At 39.9% G+C, this 11,795-nt stretch overlaps 1 protein-coding gene across 3 annotated transcripts in view; it reads left to right on the top strand.

The window, feature by feature from the left end:
- Window positions 1–446: 446 nt before the first annotated feature.
- Window positions 447–11,795, top strand: part of cadm2a (cell adhesion molecule 2a) — a 295,844-nt gene continuing 284,495 nt past the window's right edge. For 2 of the 3 annotated variants that reach the window (XM_024265918.2, XM_024265920.2), the window contains exon 1: window positions 449–1,019. In XM_024265918.2, the coding sequence (XP_024121686.1) occupies window positions 959–1,019 (61 nt within the window). In that variant the 5' untranslated portion in view covers window positions 449–958. Of the gene's footprint in view, window positions 1,020–11,795 lie in introns of all 3 variants that reach the window. The other variant, XM_024265919.2, reaches the window with a different exon arrangement.

The following is an 11,795-nucleotide window of genomic DNA, read 5'->3' as shown; positions in this document are numbered from 1 at the left end:
AAAATTTGCATGAAAAACACAAAAAAATTACAGTAAAAAAAGCACGAAGAAACATGAATAAAGCACCACTAAAAACACCTAAAAAATAGCGTTAAATTAACAAAAAAATACTAGAAAAATAAAAAATAGCATGAAAAAAATACCCCTAAAAACACATTAAAAAATTAGCATAGAAAGCACGTAAAATTGTACAAAAAAAAAAACAGAATAATTAGCACAAAAACACAGGGAGAAAAATTCCATAAAACACAAAGAAATTTCACTACAATCAATTTTCCATGAAAAATAAAAAACTAGCCCAAAACACACAAAAACATTTCTATGAAAACACGTTGTTTTTTTTTTTTTTAATTTTTTTTGGAACTCAATAGGATTCCATATCTTTGTGCACATTTGTACTTTTCTAGGATCCTGGAGGAGCCATTTTTTACAGTGTCCAACCTCCCCCCCTCCTCTTAGTCTCCCTCTCCATGTTCTCCTAATCTCCGCTCTGATTGGTTCCTCCTTGGTGTCAGTCACAACGCAGAGGGCGGGACTCAAACAATCCACTCGTGCTCCCTGAGCTGTGGTCCGTGCTCCACAGCAGAGCAGCATCAGGACAGGCAGTAGTCCGGGACCGTAGATCCGCTTTCTCCTCCTCGGACGGCTGTGCTCAGTCCCCCGGAGGTGCGCGCTGGCTCTCCCAGAGTTCCCCCCTCCCCGACCAGAGTGCGCCACGCGCGCGGAGCGTTCCTGAAGCAGCCCTCCAGCTGCGACTTCTCGCTTCTGTGGAGCAAAGCGGTTCCCATCCCTCCAGCAGCAGAATCGCCCCTAAAACGGCTCTCGAAGTCGGTGTGAGAGAAGCGCTCTCCCGGGTCCACCTGGATAGCTGAAGGAAGCCGCGCGGTCGGTCCGGTTCGAGGTCCAGCGGGGAGGAGAAGAGGAGCACAAAAAGAAGGAAAAGAGAGAAAAAGGCAGGATGAATCTGAAGAATCGCTTGATTTTCACCCTCTACACCATCCATGGGATTCTTCTGAAAGGTGAGCCCCCCTCACCCCCCACTAGATGGGATGGGAAGTGTGCGGACGTGCGCTCTGCGCGTGCGGACGGGCGCACGTTCCAGGATGGAGGGCCAGTGGGGTCCGCGCACAGGGGACGGGACATCTCTCCTTCTTGTCTTGTTGTGTTTCCCAAATGCGCCTCCGAGCGCGCGCGCGCGTCATCTCACCTGTTTACCTGCGGATGCTGCTGAAGGAAGTCTCTCCCGCTGCTACTCCCATTATCCAGCACGTGCAGAGTGCATGCTCAGACGTTATTATGGCTGATGCGCTGGAGGCGAATGCAAACAGACACACCTCGCAGGCAAATCCCCCAAACCCGCGGCTGCGTTTGGCTGCGCACCTGCGCGAGGGCTTTTACGCACAGATCTGCGGCTGTCGGTTGAAGCTTTCAGCCATTATTTTTGCTCAGGATTAAACATGCGCCTTCTTTGTTTGCTTATTTGCTGATTAGAGTCAACTCAGGCCAGCAGCTACAGACAACAACCCCCCAAGGAGTCTCGGGAGAAGCTAAATTTTCTCTGTTTTTCCAGGAATAAAGACCAAAAAAATCCATCATATATTGTGGATTAAGTGTAATCCACAGGGTGGGATCAAATGCTAAGGCAGTGAGAGTGAGAAATCCTGGTTATTTGTAATTCAAAGTCAGCTGATCCAGCTGTAAATAAGGTGGAGAGGGGATGAGGAGGCGCATAAACTGTCAGTCGGATAAATAAACAACCATAGAATTGAGTTTTTATCTTACAATCATGACTAGATTTGAGCATCACCTCTATTCACATAATAATCTGAAATCTATAGCTGTGGAAGTATGGCGTTTAGGTCATGCTGGGCTTTAAAGCACTTTTAGCCACTTTACTCCATCAAATCACATGAAGACGTTCCGTATTTAAGTCGCACGTTTACCAACATAAAAGACAAAAGAGCATCTTGACTCTTAACAACTGTTTTCCATACGAGGGGGAGAAGCAGCTCCGGATGAGAGATCATTTGTTCTTGATTGCCTTGATCATTTTGTGTTGTAGCCCCTTTGAAGTGTGTGCGCAAATGAGACAGAGAACAGCACTTCCTTAATAACCGTGCATGATTAAGGCATTCTTGATTTAATGAATTGGTGTGTAATGAGGTATCTTAGGGTGGATCTGACAGCTTCCACAGCAGCATTTTTATTGATGTTCAGAGCTCTTCTGCTTTCTTTATTCTCCCTTATGATCGAACACTCGCGCACAAAAATGTTAAGAGGCCAAAGCAAAGGCGTGGAGCCGGAGACACAATCACAGCTCCCTGAAGAGGATAATACCAGCTCTCTTGATTTGAGAAGACACGTCATGGTGGAAGACCAAAAGGTTTGGCAGGTCGGCTTCCTCGTCCTAGAAACTTCTGTAGAACTGTGTGAACACAAGAGTTTTGAACGAGTTTACATAAACTTTTAAACTGGCCGCTTGAATGCACCTTGCTGAGAGTGATGGGAATTTAGCTTGATTCTTATTTTTTTCATTTTTTAACTGTTTTTAGACATTCATTCATATTTGATTTAGTTGCTAAAGAAACCCGTTTGTAAACCTGTATCAGTCCAAACAATTCTCAGTGACAATCTAAGAAACCAGATGTATTTTATCCCAAGCTATAAAAAATATTTTGTCAACCCAAAAAAAGCTCATTTGAACAAAAAACAAAAATTTTATATGAAAAACACATAAATAATTAGTAAAACAACATTAGCACAAAAGACACAAAAATTTTACAAAAAAACAAAAATAAATTTTCACTAAAAAAGCAAAAAAACTAGCACAAAAAACACAAACATTAAAGTACAAACCCCCCCCAAAAAATCAGCACAAGATACACGAAAAAACCTTACTGAGAGAAAATAAAATTACTACAAAAAACACGAACAAAAATACACAAAAAACGTGAAAAAACCCCACAAAAAATATTATTATGAAAATAACACAACAAAAAGTATGGAAAGAAAATCAATACAAAATCACAAAAAACATAACAGAAAGACACCTCAAAAAGTTACTATTAAAAATAAATAAACTACTGGGAAAAACAGAACAAAATACTACAAAAAAACACAAAAAATGGCACCAAAACACATAAAAAATTAGCACTAAAAATACAAAAAAAAACTAGCACAAAAAATTCCAAAGAAGTAACACGAAAAACATTAGTTAAAAAAACGTAATACCAAAAAAGGGGAAAATTCGTACGAAAGACACAAAATTGTACCAAAAAAAATTGCACAAAAAAAGATTACAATGAAAAAAAAAACCTACTACAAAAACCACAAAAATATAAGTACAGAAAACAGAAAAAAATAGCACTATATCCATGAAAAAAATTAAATACTTCAAAAAACACAAATAAAAAATATTCTAGAAAAACACAAAAAGAGGACCACAGAAAATTAGCATGAAAAAAACTTCCAATAAATGTTAAATTACAAAAACATGAAGGAATTGAATACAAAAGACACCTTAAAAAGTTACAAAAACAATTAGAATATCATGAAACACATACAAAAAATTACTAGAAAAAACACAAAGAAATTGGCACAAAAACACACAAACAACAAAAAAATTATCACTAAAAATAAAAAAAAAGTCACTAAAAAAAGAAATTAATATGAAAAGCACTTGTTCGAAAGACACAAAAAACGTAGTACGAAAAACACATAAAAAATCATTACGAAAAACCAAAAATTGGCACAAACACACAAAAATTAGCAGAAATCTACAGGGGGAAAAAATAGCAGGATAAACAGGAAAACAATTACTAAGGTGCATCAGAGAATCGTGGTCGAAGGGAAATAGGTGCGGCTCATCCTCGCACTGAGCAAATGACAGCTGTTTTGGGCTCCTCTGGCCCGATGCCCAGGCGGCACGGGGAGATCCGGAGAATTCTCCGCGTCCCGTATAGCAGGAGTGATGGAGGTCGTTGTTTACCAACAGCCCGAGCTGTTAACATATTATCCAGCGTGCCTCCTGTGCCCATGCCGCAGCCAGAGAAAACATTCTGTTATGCAAATGGGCCTCTTACGTAAGAGCTGAGCCAGCCAGACGGAGGGAGACGCTCTAGAACAGCAGAGTTGATGCAAGAGTAATAATGTGGGGGAGCACAGGTGTGCTGGGGAATGAGCAGCCTCCACAGCTGGAGTAGTGTGCCGTTGATGGTATGGGACGCTCTCGTCTGCTTCCTGCCTGTTCTGAACTCTGATCTTGCTTCCCTAAATCCAAACTCCCACTGAGGGGGCTGTGTTTATCCCCGCGGTGAGACTAAGCCGCTGAAGTCTGACCCCTCCGTCCCTCTGTACTTCCGTCCATTCCTCCCTCTCTTCATCCTCCCATCCTGGTGTGAGGCTTTGTGCCGCGGCAGCGTGGGAAAGCGTCCGATAATAAGCAGCCTTCTGTGTGATTTTCGGAGCTGCTGATTACACGGAAGAAACAAGATGTTCCCTCTTTTCTTGCTTACTTGCACTCTCCGGCGCGTCTGCTCGCTTTCACACACGAGTCGCTTCATACCCAACTATACCCAAGATACCCGACGCCACTGCTTAGAAGTCCCAATGGAGAAGCACTGGCTCGATCCGTATCCCAAGATGCTCTAGTGCGTACAAACATCCACGCGTGGAGTTCGCTGCTATGTTACCTAGGGATTTCCCACAATCAAAGGCAGCCCCGTGCTTCTTTTAAAGACAAACTCCGATTAAAATCACATTTTTGGTGTTTCTAACATGTCCTTGTGGCCTTTTTATGATGATGAGGGACATGTATTAAGACAATTAAGCTTAAAGTAGCATTATTTCTTTATTCAAATTGGTTGAATCAAGAGAAGATGAAAAAAGTTTGAAAACAATTGTCTTTGTGATGTAAAAACACTCCTTGCTCCGCCCCACTCTCCTTGCTCCGCCCCATTCTGATGCATCCACTCAGACGACTAGACCCATGTAAGTCTTCATCTTCCAGACATCTTGCTCAAAACTTTACGGCTGGATAGCTCCAAAATTGCTTGCCATTTTTGTTGTACTGCTATTGTTGTACACTAGTGGGAGAGCATGTAAAAAAAGATTGTTGATGGGAAGGGGGTGCGGGGTTGCTCCATGGCAACGGTCCAACCTGAAAATCGAAGGCAAATTTTGAATGTAGAAAGCACTTATTTCAAACTGGCTCAAATTTTTAAAAATATTTTGGCTAAAAATGGCACTAGGAACACTTTTACAATAGATCAACAGATGAAAGCAAACGCAATTTTTTTTAAAGCAAAGGGAAGTGGGGGAGACTGTGATAGGATTCAAAGGTTTACCAGCTTTCGTTTCAGCTGAAATGCGTCTCTTCCTGAAACAATGACAGCGATCTGCCACATGCTCCCACGGTTTGGCACGCCGGTGCACCAGTGCGTTCTGGCAGGTGTGGTGGCAAGCCTGCGACATAGGGTTAACATAAAGAGAAGGTGCAGGAGGCCAGGCATTGTGTGCCTTCGTACACATGTTGATGCAGATGGTGGCGGGCGTGGAGACGCGGAGGTGCCAAAACGGGAATGCAGATGTCCTTTCAAAAGAGCGGAGGATCCGTTCACCAGAGCAGAATGTGGAAATTTCACAGGCATCTATTAGCCTGTTGAATAAGGACGCGCGCCCACGCTGGGATGACTCAGCAGATGCAGCGCGGACTGCTACCATCACCTTTTTTATGTTTGATATAAACATGAGGATTTTACTGAGAAAATACTCGCTGAATACACAAACATCAGCAGTTTTGTAAGATAAGTCAATCTTCTAATGCCTCAGACACATGCACCGGTATGAGCCCAGGTCCATGGAGGGTCGTTGAGAGGACCAGGTGCATCGTAACCTATCCTAGGTTGATGTTGGAAGTGGGGTCAACTTTTTTTCAGTTTGGGTCATCTGGACCCCATAAGATAGCACAAGGGGTAAGAGGAGCACAGGTGTGTCTTGTAGTTTCCTTAAGGATTTTGTGGCCACCAGAACCCTTGTACTATCATGTGGGTTCCAGATGACCCTACTCCCAACGTAAACGTGCCTTGGAAAACACAATCAAGGGACGTCATATACACAGAACATACGACTATGGTGTGTGGTAAGTGTATCGTGAAGTATTCGTAGGGCTAATGATGTGAGTTTGCAGTTTGCAGGGTTTGTGGGGTTGAAAAAATGTCCTTATGACACACACCTACAACACCTTTACTTACCCTTACGTGTTGTCTAAGTGTTCACTACAAACTATCACCCGCAGCATACCCATAGGAAAAAAACGTAGATGAGCATTTTTGCTCTATGGACTCTTCAAGTTGTCTATGACTTTAATATTATGGACCACCTCCATACCTTTTACGTGTTTACTTATTTTTCATTCACCTGTGTCCAACCTTAAGGCCAGTTGTGACTATGGCCACTGAGCGGTACGGTAAGGGAGGGGTAGTACTGGTAGGTCCAGTTAATTCTGGTGAGTGTTTCCACTCAGTATGTTGTGGCACCATTGTAGTGCAACGACTAGAAAAGCAACAACAATGAAGATCATCCAGCAGCTCTGCTTTTTCTTCCTTTACTTTGTTACATCGTGAAATTTAATGTTGTTGGAAAGAAGATTGAGGGAAGAATGCTAAGAAAAATTGAGGAAAATGGAAATGCTAGTCTAGCGCTGTATTGGTGCTTTCTAACATCGTCATCACTTTCAGCCAATCAATGGGTGGCTACTGCGACTCCGCCCCAACCGGCCCGTTCCATTTTTCTATGCACCTACAATGGATGGGGGCACTCAAGAGATACAGTTTGATACTGTTTAATGGGTCAATTTCACAATGGAAACGCTCAAAATACCAGACTGGACTGTACCCGACCGCTTAAGGCCCAACTTAATCCACTAAATCTTCAGTTTTAATGACCAAATATGCTGCGTATTTTGGTTCATGAAAGCCCCCCCCCCGTCTTTACACTCACTGATAAACCTGCTAAGACCCTGACCTTACAGCTGCTGAGGCCTTATTTTGAACTGAAAGCTTATCTTCTTGTGTGGGAACACAGTTCAGCTGAAAGCAGTTTATTAATTAACTGGAAACTGGACTGCAGGGCTCTCACTGATGTGAAAGTTTGGGAGGCATCTCAGATTTGATGCTCATTTAGATCTAGTCGCATATATTTAATGGTATCTCGGTTGCAGGATAATGAAGGCCCTGGTGATATACATATATAAAAAAGATAAGTCAGTTTCTTCTTAGAAATGGGTCAGTTGTTTGTATAGATGCTCTGAGCAACATTGAAAGAAGCCCTAACTCTTTTGCAATGGAGATTTAGCTTCACATTATTTTGACTACTATAACTCTTCGTCTGTTTACGTATAATTCTAGTGTAGGGGTGTCAAACTCAGTCGCGCAAGGGGCCAAAATCCAAAACACGCCATGTCAAAATTATACAAGTTAGAAATAAGCGCAATATAACATTGGCCCACTAATAATAATAAAATGATCTGAAGGGCCGGATATAATTACCCGGAGGGCCGGATCCGACGATTTGAATAAAGACATACTCAGAAATACAATTTTGAGCTTAATTTTCTCCATAAATGTCCTCCATCATTGGAAAAATGCTGAAAGGACAAGCTAAAAACATGAAAAAACCCACACAAGGGGGTTTTTAAAGCGGTAAAAGCGAACCTTTTTCAATTAAACTGTTTTTTCTACAATTGTTTTGGATATTTACTTAAGCAAATGAACCCCCAAGAAAGATCAATTCACTTGTGTTCCTACATGGTCTTTTCACTCATTTTTAACCCTCAGATTACCAGCAGGCTTTAGCTCGTTTCCCAGATGAGGATGCTTGAAATTTTTGGACGTTTCCAAAATGCATTTGAGTTGTTTAGATGTTACTCCTCCTGGTGAATGCTTGTAGCGAGAACACAGCAAACATTTTCCTCTGATGACTCTTCAATCGAGGCCAATTTGTACACGCGGCTTATCACAGTAGAACAGTGCGCTGCCATACCAGAGTCGGCTAAAAGCTTCTTAAGCCTCCTAATCTTAAAGTTTTCTAGGTTTTTTTCAGACACAAACTTAATCTTGACTGTACAATGAATCCAACAATTCAGAAATGCAAATCTAGTCCTTTACCTTTTTGTTTTTGTGTTTTATATTTTTCAGAATTTGCTCATTAGAACGTCTAAATTAGGAGTCACCTCATATACCACATAAGACCAGTTAACTCTTGCTTCCTCCATTTCTGAGCGGCATCAAAGTGGGACACTGATGCAATGACCTTAATGTGAACCACACATGTCAACATGTTTTATTTACTATGTCAAACATTTGCTGACCTGAATTCCTGGCTCAGTTTTGGGTCTGCATAATGTATGGCCAAAGCAGCTCAGACGTTAATGCAACATTCACTGTCGTCGGATGCAAACATGGAGGAGCAGCTGAGTGGTCTCAGTCTTATTCGACAATGATTGCGCATTAACTCTCACTGCTCATTATGAACACTCTTTCTGAGTCAGAAAGCCTCCCAGACAGCAGCACGGACATCGTCAGTTGATTAAGAGCCTCTTTCGTTCAGCGTTTCCTCTGACATTTTTCTACATGGCTGGAGTTGCACACTGCATTCAGCAGCATATTATTGTGTTATGTAATGTAGTAGAAGCAACTGTTGTTTGTAATCCTTCCCACTTTCTTTAATCTAACATGTGTTGTTTCTCTTTTTTAAAACCATGTCAAACTTTGACCAATTAGGGAGTCAGATTTGGTAGAGATGTATGGCTAGAGAAACCTTGTCAAAACATGTAAGTATCAAGCGTTTGAAAATTGATCATGGAGGAAATATTAATAATTGTGGTTTGTGCCCGAATGAAATTCTATGACACCAAGTCTTTCATATATCGGAATGGAGCTGTGAAAGAAAAAGCCTGGAGCAAGATTTTTATGAGTTTTCCCCCGATTGAACATTTCACACCAAAGCCTCCTCCAACTATGGCAGACACTACACTGACAAAAGTGACACATTAGATCAATTACATAAAGCTCTGTAATTTGTTACATTTAAAATTATTAGTTTAATTAAATTAATTAAAATTTTGGGTTGATGGTTTACTCAACTCATTACTCAACATTTAATCTAATAAAAACTGATATTTTTAAATGTAACAAATAATCCAATGTTTCATTTTTTACAGTATAGTATGGGTTAGACTAGGGGTCTGCAACCTTTAATGGAAAAATAACCATTTGGTCCTGTTCCTTACAGACCAAAACCGAGCAAGAGCCACTACATCCTACTTAATCTTTTAGAAAATACACTATTTTTATGTGGCCATTTAGCTATTCCTTTAGAAAATGTAGTTTTCAAATATTCACAATGATAAAATTAAAAAAAGTCTGATATTTTTCCACAAATAACAACTTTAACGCCTTTACTTTTGACAACAGTAAATATAGGTTCCTTTCAAAGTAAAATACCCTCTGTGTAGAATAAAATCATCCTCCTGCAGCACATTTTGAATTAAAAATGTAAGAAAACCAAGCCAAACATGACATTTTCTTTCATTATGACAACAACTAGATGGTAGGGTGCAGCATGTATTAGAATGTGCTAATCTCAACTCATTTAATATATGTATTTAAATTATTAGCACTTTTTTAAACCAAAGAGCCAAAATGTAGGGGTAAAAGAGCCACATGTGACTCAGGTTGCAGACCTCTGGGGTATATAGTCCAGTGTGAACACTTAATGCTGAAAGCGCATTCAAAGCATTCTTGAACACACCTCTCGTGGCTGGCGTTCTATATTACTGACATTTTTAATGTGTATATGCACATTATTAATCAGATAAATTGCTTACAGGTCTTAACAGACTGCGGTTTGATTTGTCTTTGAGTAACAGAACGTTTGACCACAGGTACCAGCATGTTCTTGTTTATGCTGTAAGTGCGTTTGCTTGGGTGCGCATGCGTGCATATGTGATGTCTGTATTAGCCTTGAATTCCAAAGGATTACAGAGTGGCTAATCTGAAGCTGCAGTCTTTGACTAGCCATGTGTCACTAATCTCAGACGCTCGTAAAGAAAGAGACACAAACACAAGTCAGGTCTGGATTAAAATAGTTTATAAACTGCATATGGTGATCTTATACATAAACTCAGAAAGTTGGCTTTAAAAAAAAAAAAAAAAAGAAGACAATTGTAAAAAAAAAAAAAATACATCAGTTTTTTTCTCACTTACACATTTAGTCAACATTAAAAATGGTATAAATGGCATTTTCCGATTTGGTGCACTTTCAAAAGAACTAAATGTTCTCTTAAGAATCTTTCTTTGAACAACTCTCTTTATGCCGTGTTCTTTTTCATCATTGCTTTTTTCTCATAGAATTTTCTGAAGGCTAAAGCCTGAAGATTCAGCTCTGCTCATTGCAGTAATCATTTTAGTCAAACAAGATAAAGTCATGAACAGCTCACACACTTTCTATTTCCAGCCACGACTCTGCTTTTGAGACCCAGGCCGGCTGTTTGAAAGTTCTTTTTTAACTTATGTTGTGGTAATTTTTCATTTTGTTGCTTAAATTACTTTAGAAATCAAGCTAAGTTCAACTTTGTTTCATGTGCCGTCTTTTCCGCAACATAGTGGCCACTGGATTACAAGGATCACTGACCATGAATGGTCTATTTTTAAACTTTTGTCATATATGTGGCTCACCAAAGTATTGAGCAAGACAGAAGAGTCCCATATTAGTCGGATAGTCAGTCTTTATTAAATTTGTTCACAGAAACTCTAGACCTCGTTTGTAGCATGCTACATGTTAGCTACACAAGAAGAATTAGCATATCCACAATGTCTGTATTTTCCAACCTTGTTTGCAACATGTAAGAAAACAGACTGACACCGCTAAAACAAATGTTGCTGGGACTACACTAAGGATGGGTTTATACTGCCAAGCAATTTGTAGTCGCTCACATGGCAGTAACAGTTACACAATGCTACGGTAACTACGCTAACTATGCTAGTAACACGTAAACACAAAGCCTGACATGCTACATGCTAGCCATGTTGGCGTATTCAGAATACCTGTAACTCCTAACCTTGTTTGCAACACATGAATAAACAGGCTCATGCTGCTAAAACAAATGTCACTATGACTACGCTAACTTCTAACCTTGTTAGTAGCAGGTTGAAAAAGACCACAGTCCAATAATTCTAAACGTTAGCAACTATGCTAATTCCTAATCTTGTTAGCAAAAGCAACTCATTTTTAATTCATTAAAATGTTTATAATCAATCGTTAGTTATTTTTTTTTATGTTTTTCATACAGATTTTTTTTTTATTTCTTTCATAGGACTTTTTTTTATTGACTTTTGTAGTGTTTTCAATGGAGTGGGTTGTGTTTTCTATTCACAATAGGCTACCTGGAACTACCGGTGTTGTTTGCAACATGTAAAAAAACAGACTGATACCCCTAAAACATGCTAGGCTAACTGCCAACCTTTTTAGTAAAAAAAAAAAAAAAAAAGAAAGAAAAAAACACAGTCCAACACTGGTACATATTAGCCGCATTAGCATACTCACAATGTCTATAACTCCTAATTTTGTTAGCAAGACATAAAAAACATATTGCTAAAGTAAGCATTACAACTGCGCTAACTCCCAATCTTGATAGTAACATAAAAAAAAACAGTTCAACACTGCTACGTAATAGCTACGTTAGTATATTCACAATGACTATAACTTCTAATCTTGTTAGCAAGACATAAAAAACT

Source organism: Oryzias melastigma, linkage group LG14 (genome assembly GCF_002922805.2).
Source record: "Oryzias melastigma strain HK-1 linkage group LG14, ASM292280v2, whole genome shotgun sequence".
Classification (NCBI taxonomy): Eukaryota; Metazoa; Chordata; class Actinopteri; order Beloniformes; family Adrianichthyidae; genus Oryzias; species Oryzias melastigma.
Note: the sequence above shows the minus strand (reverse complement) of the source record. Positions and strands in the feature narration are given on the sequence as shown.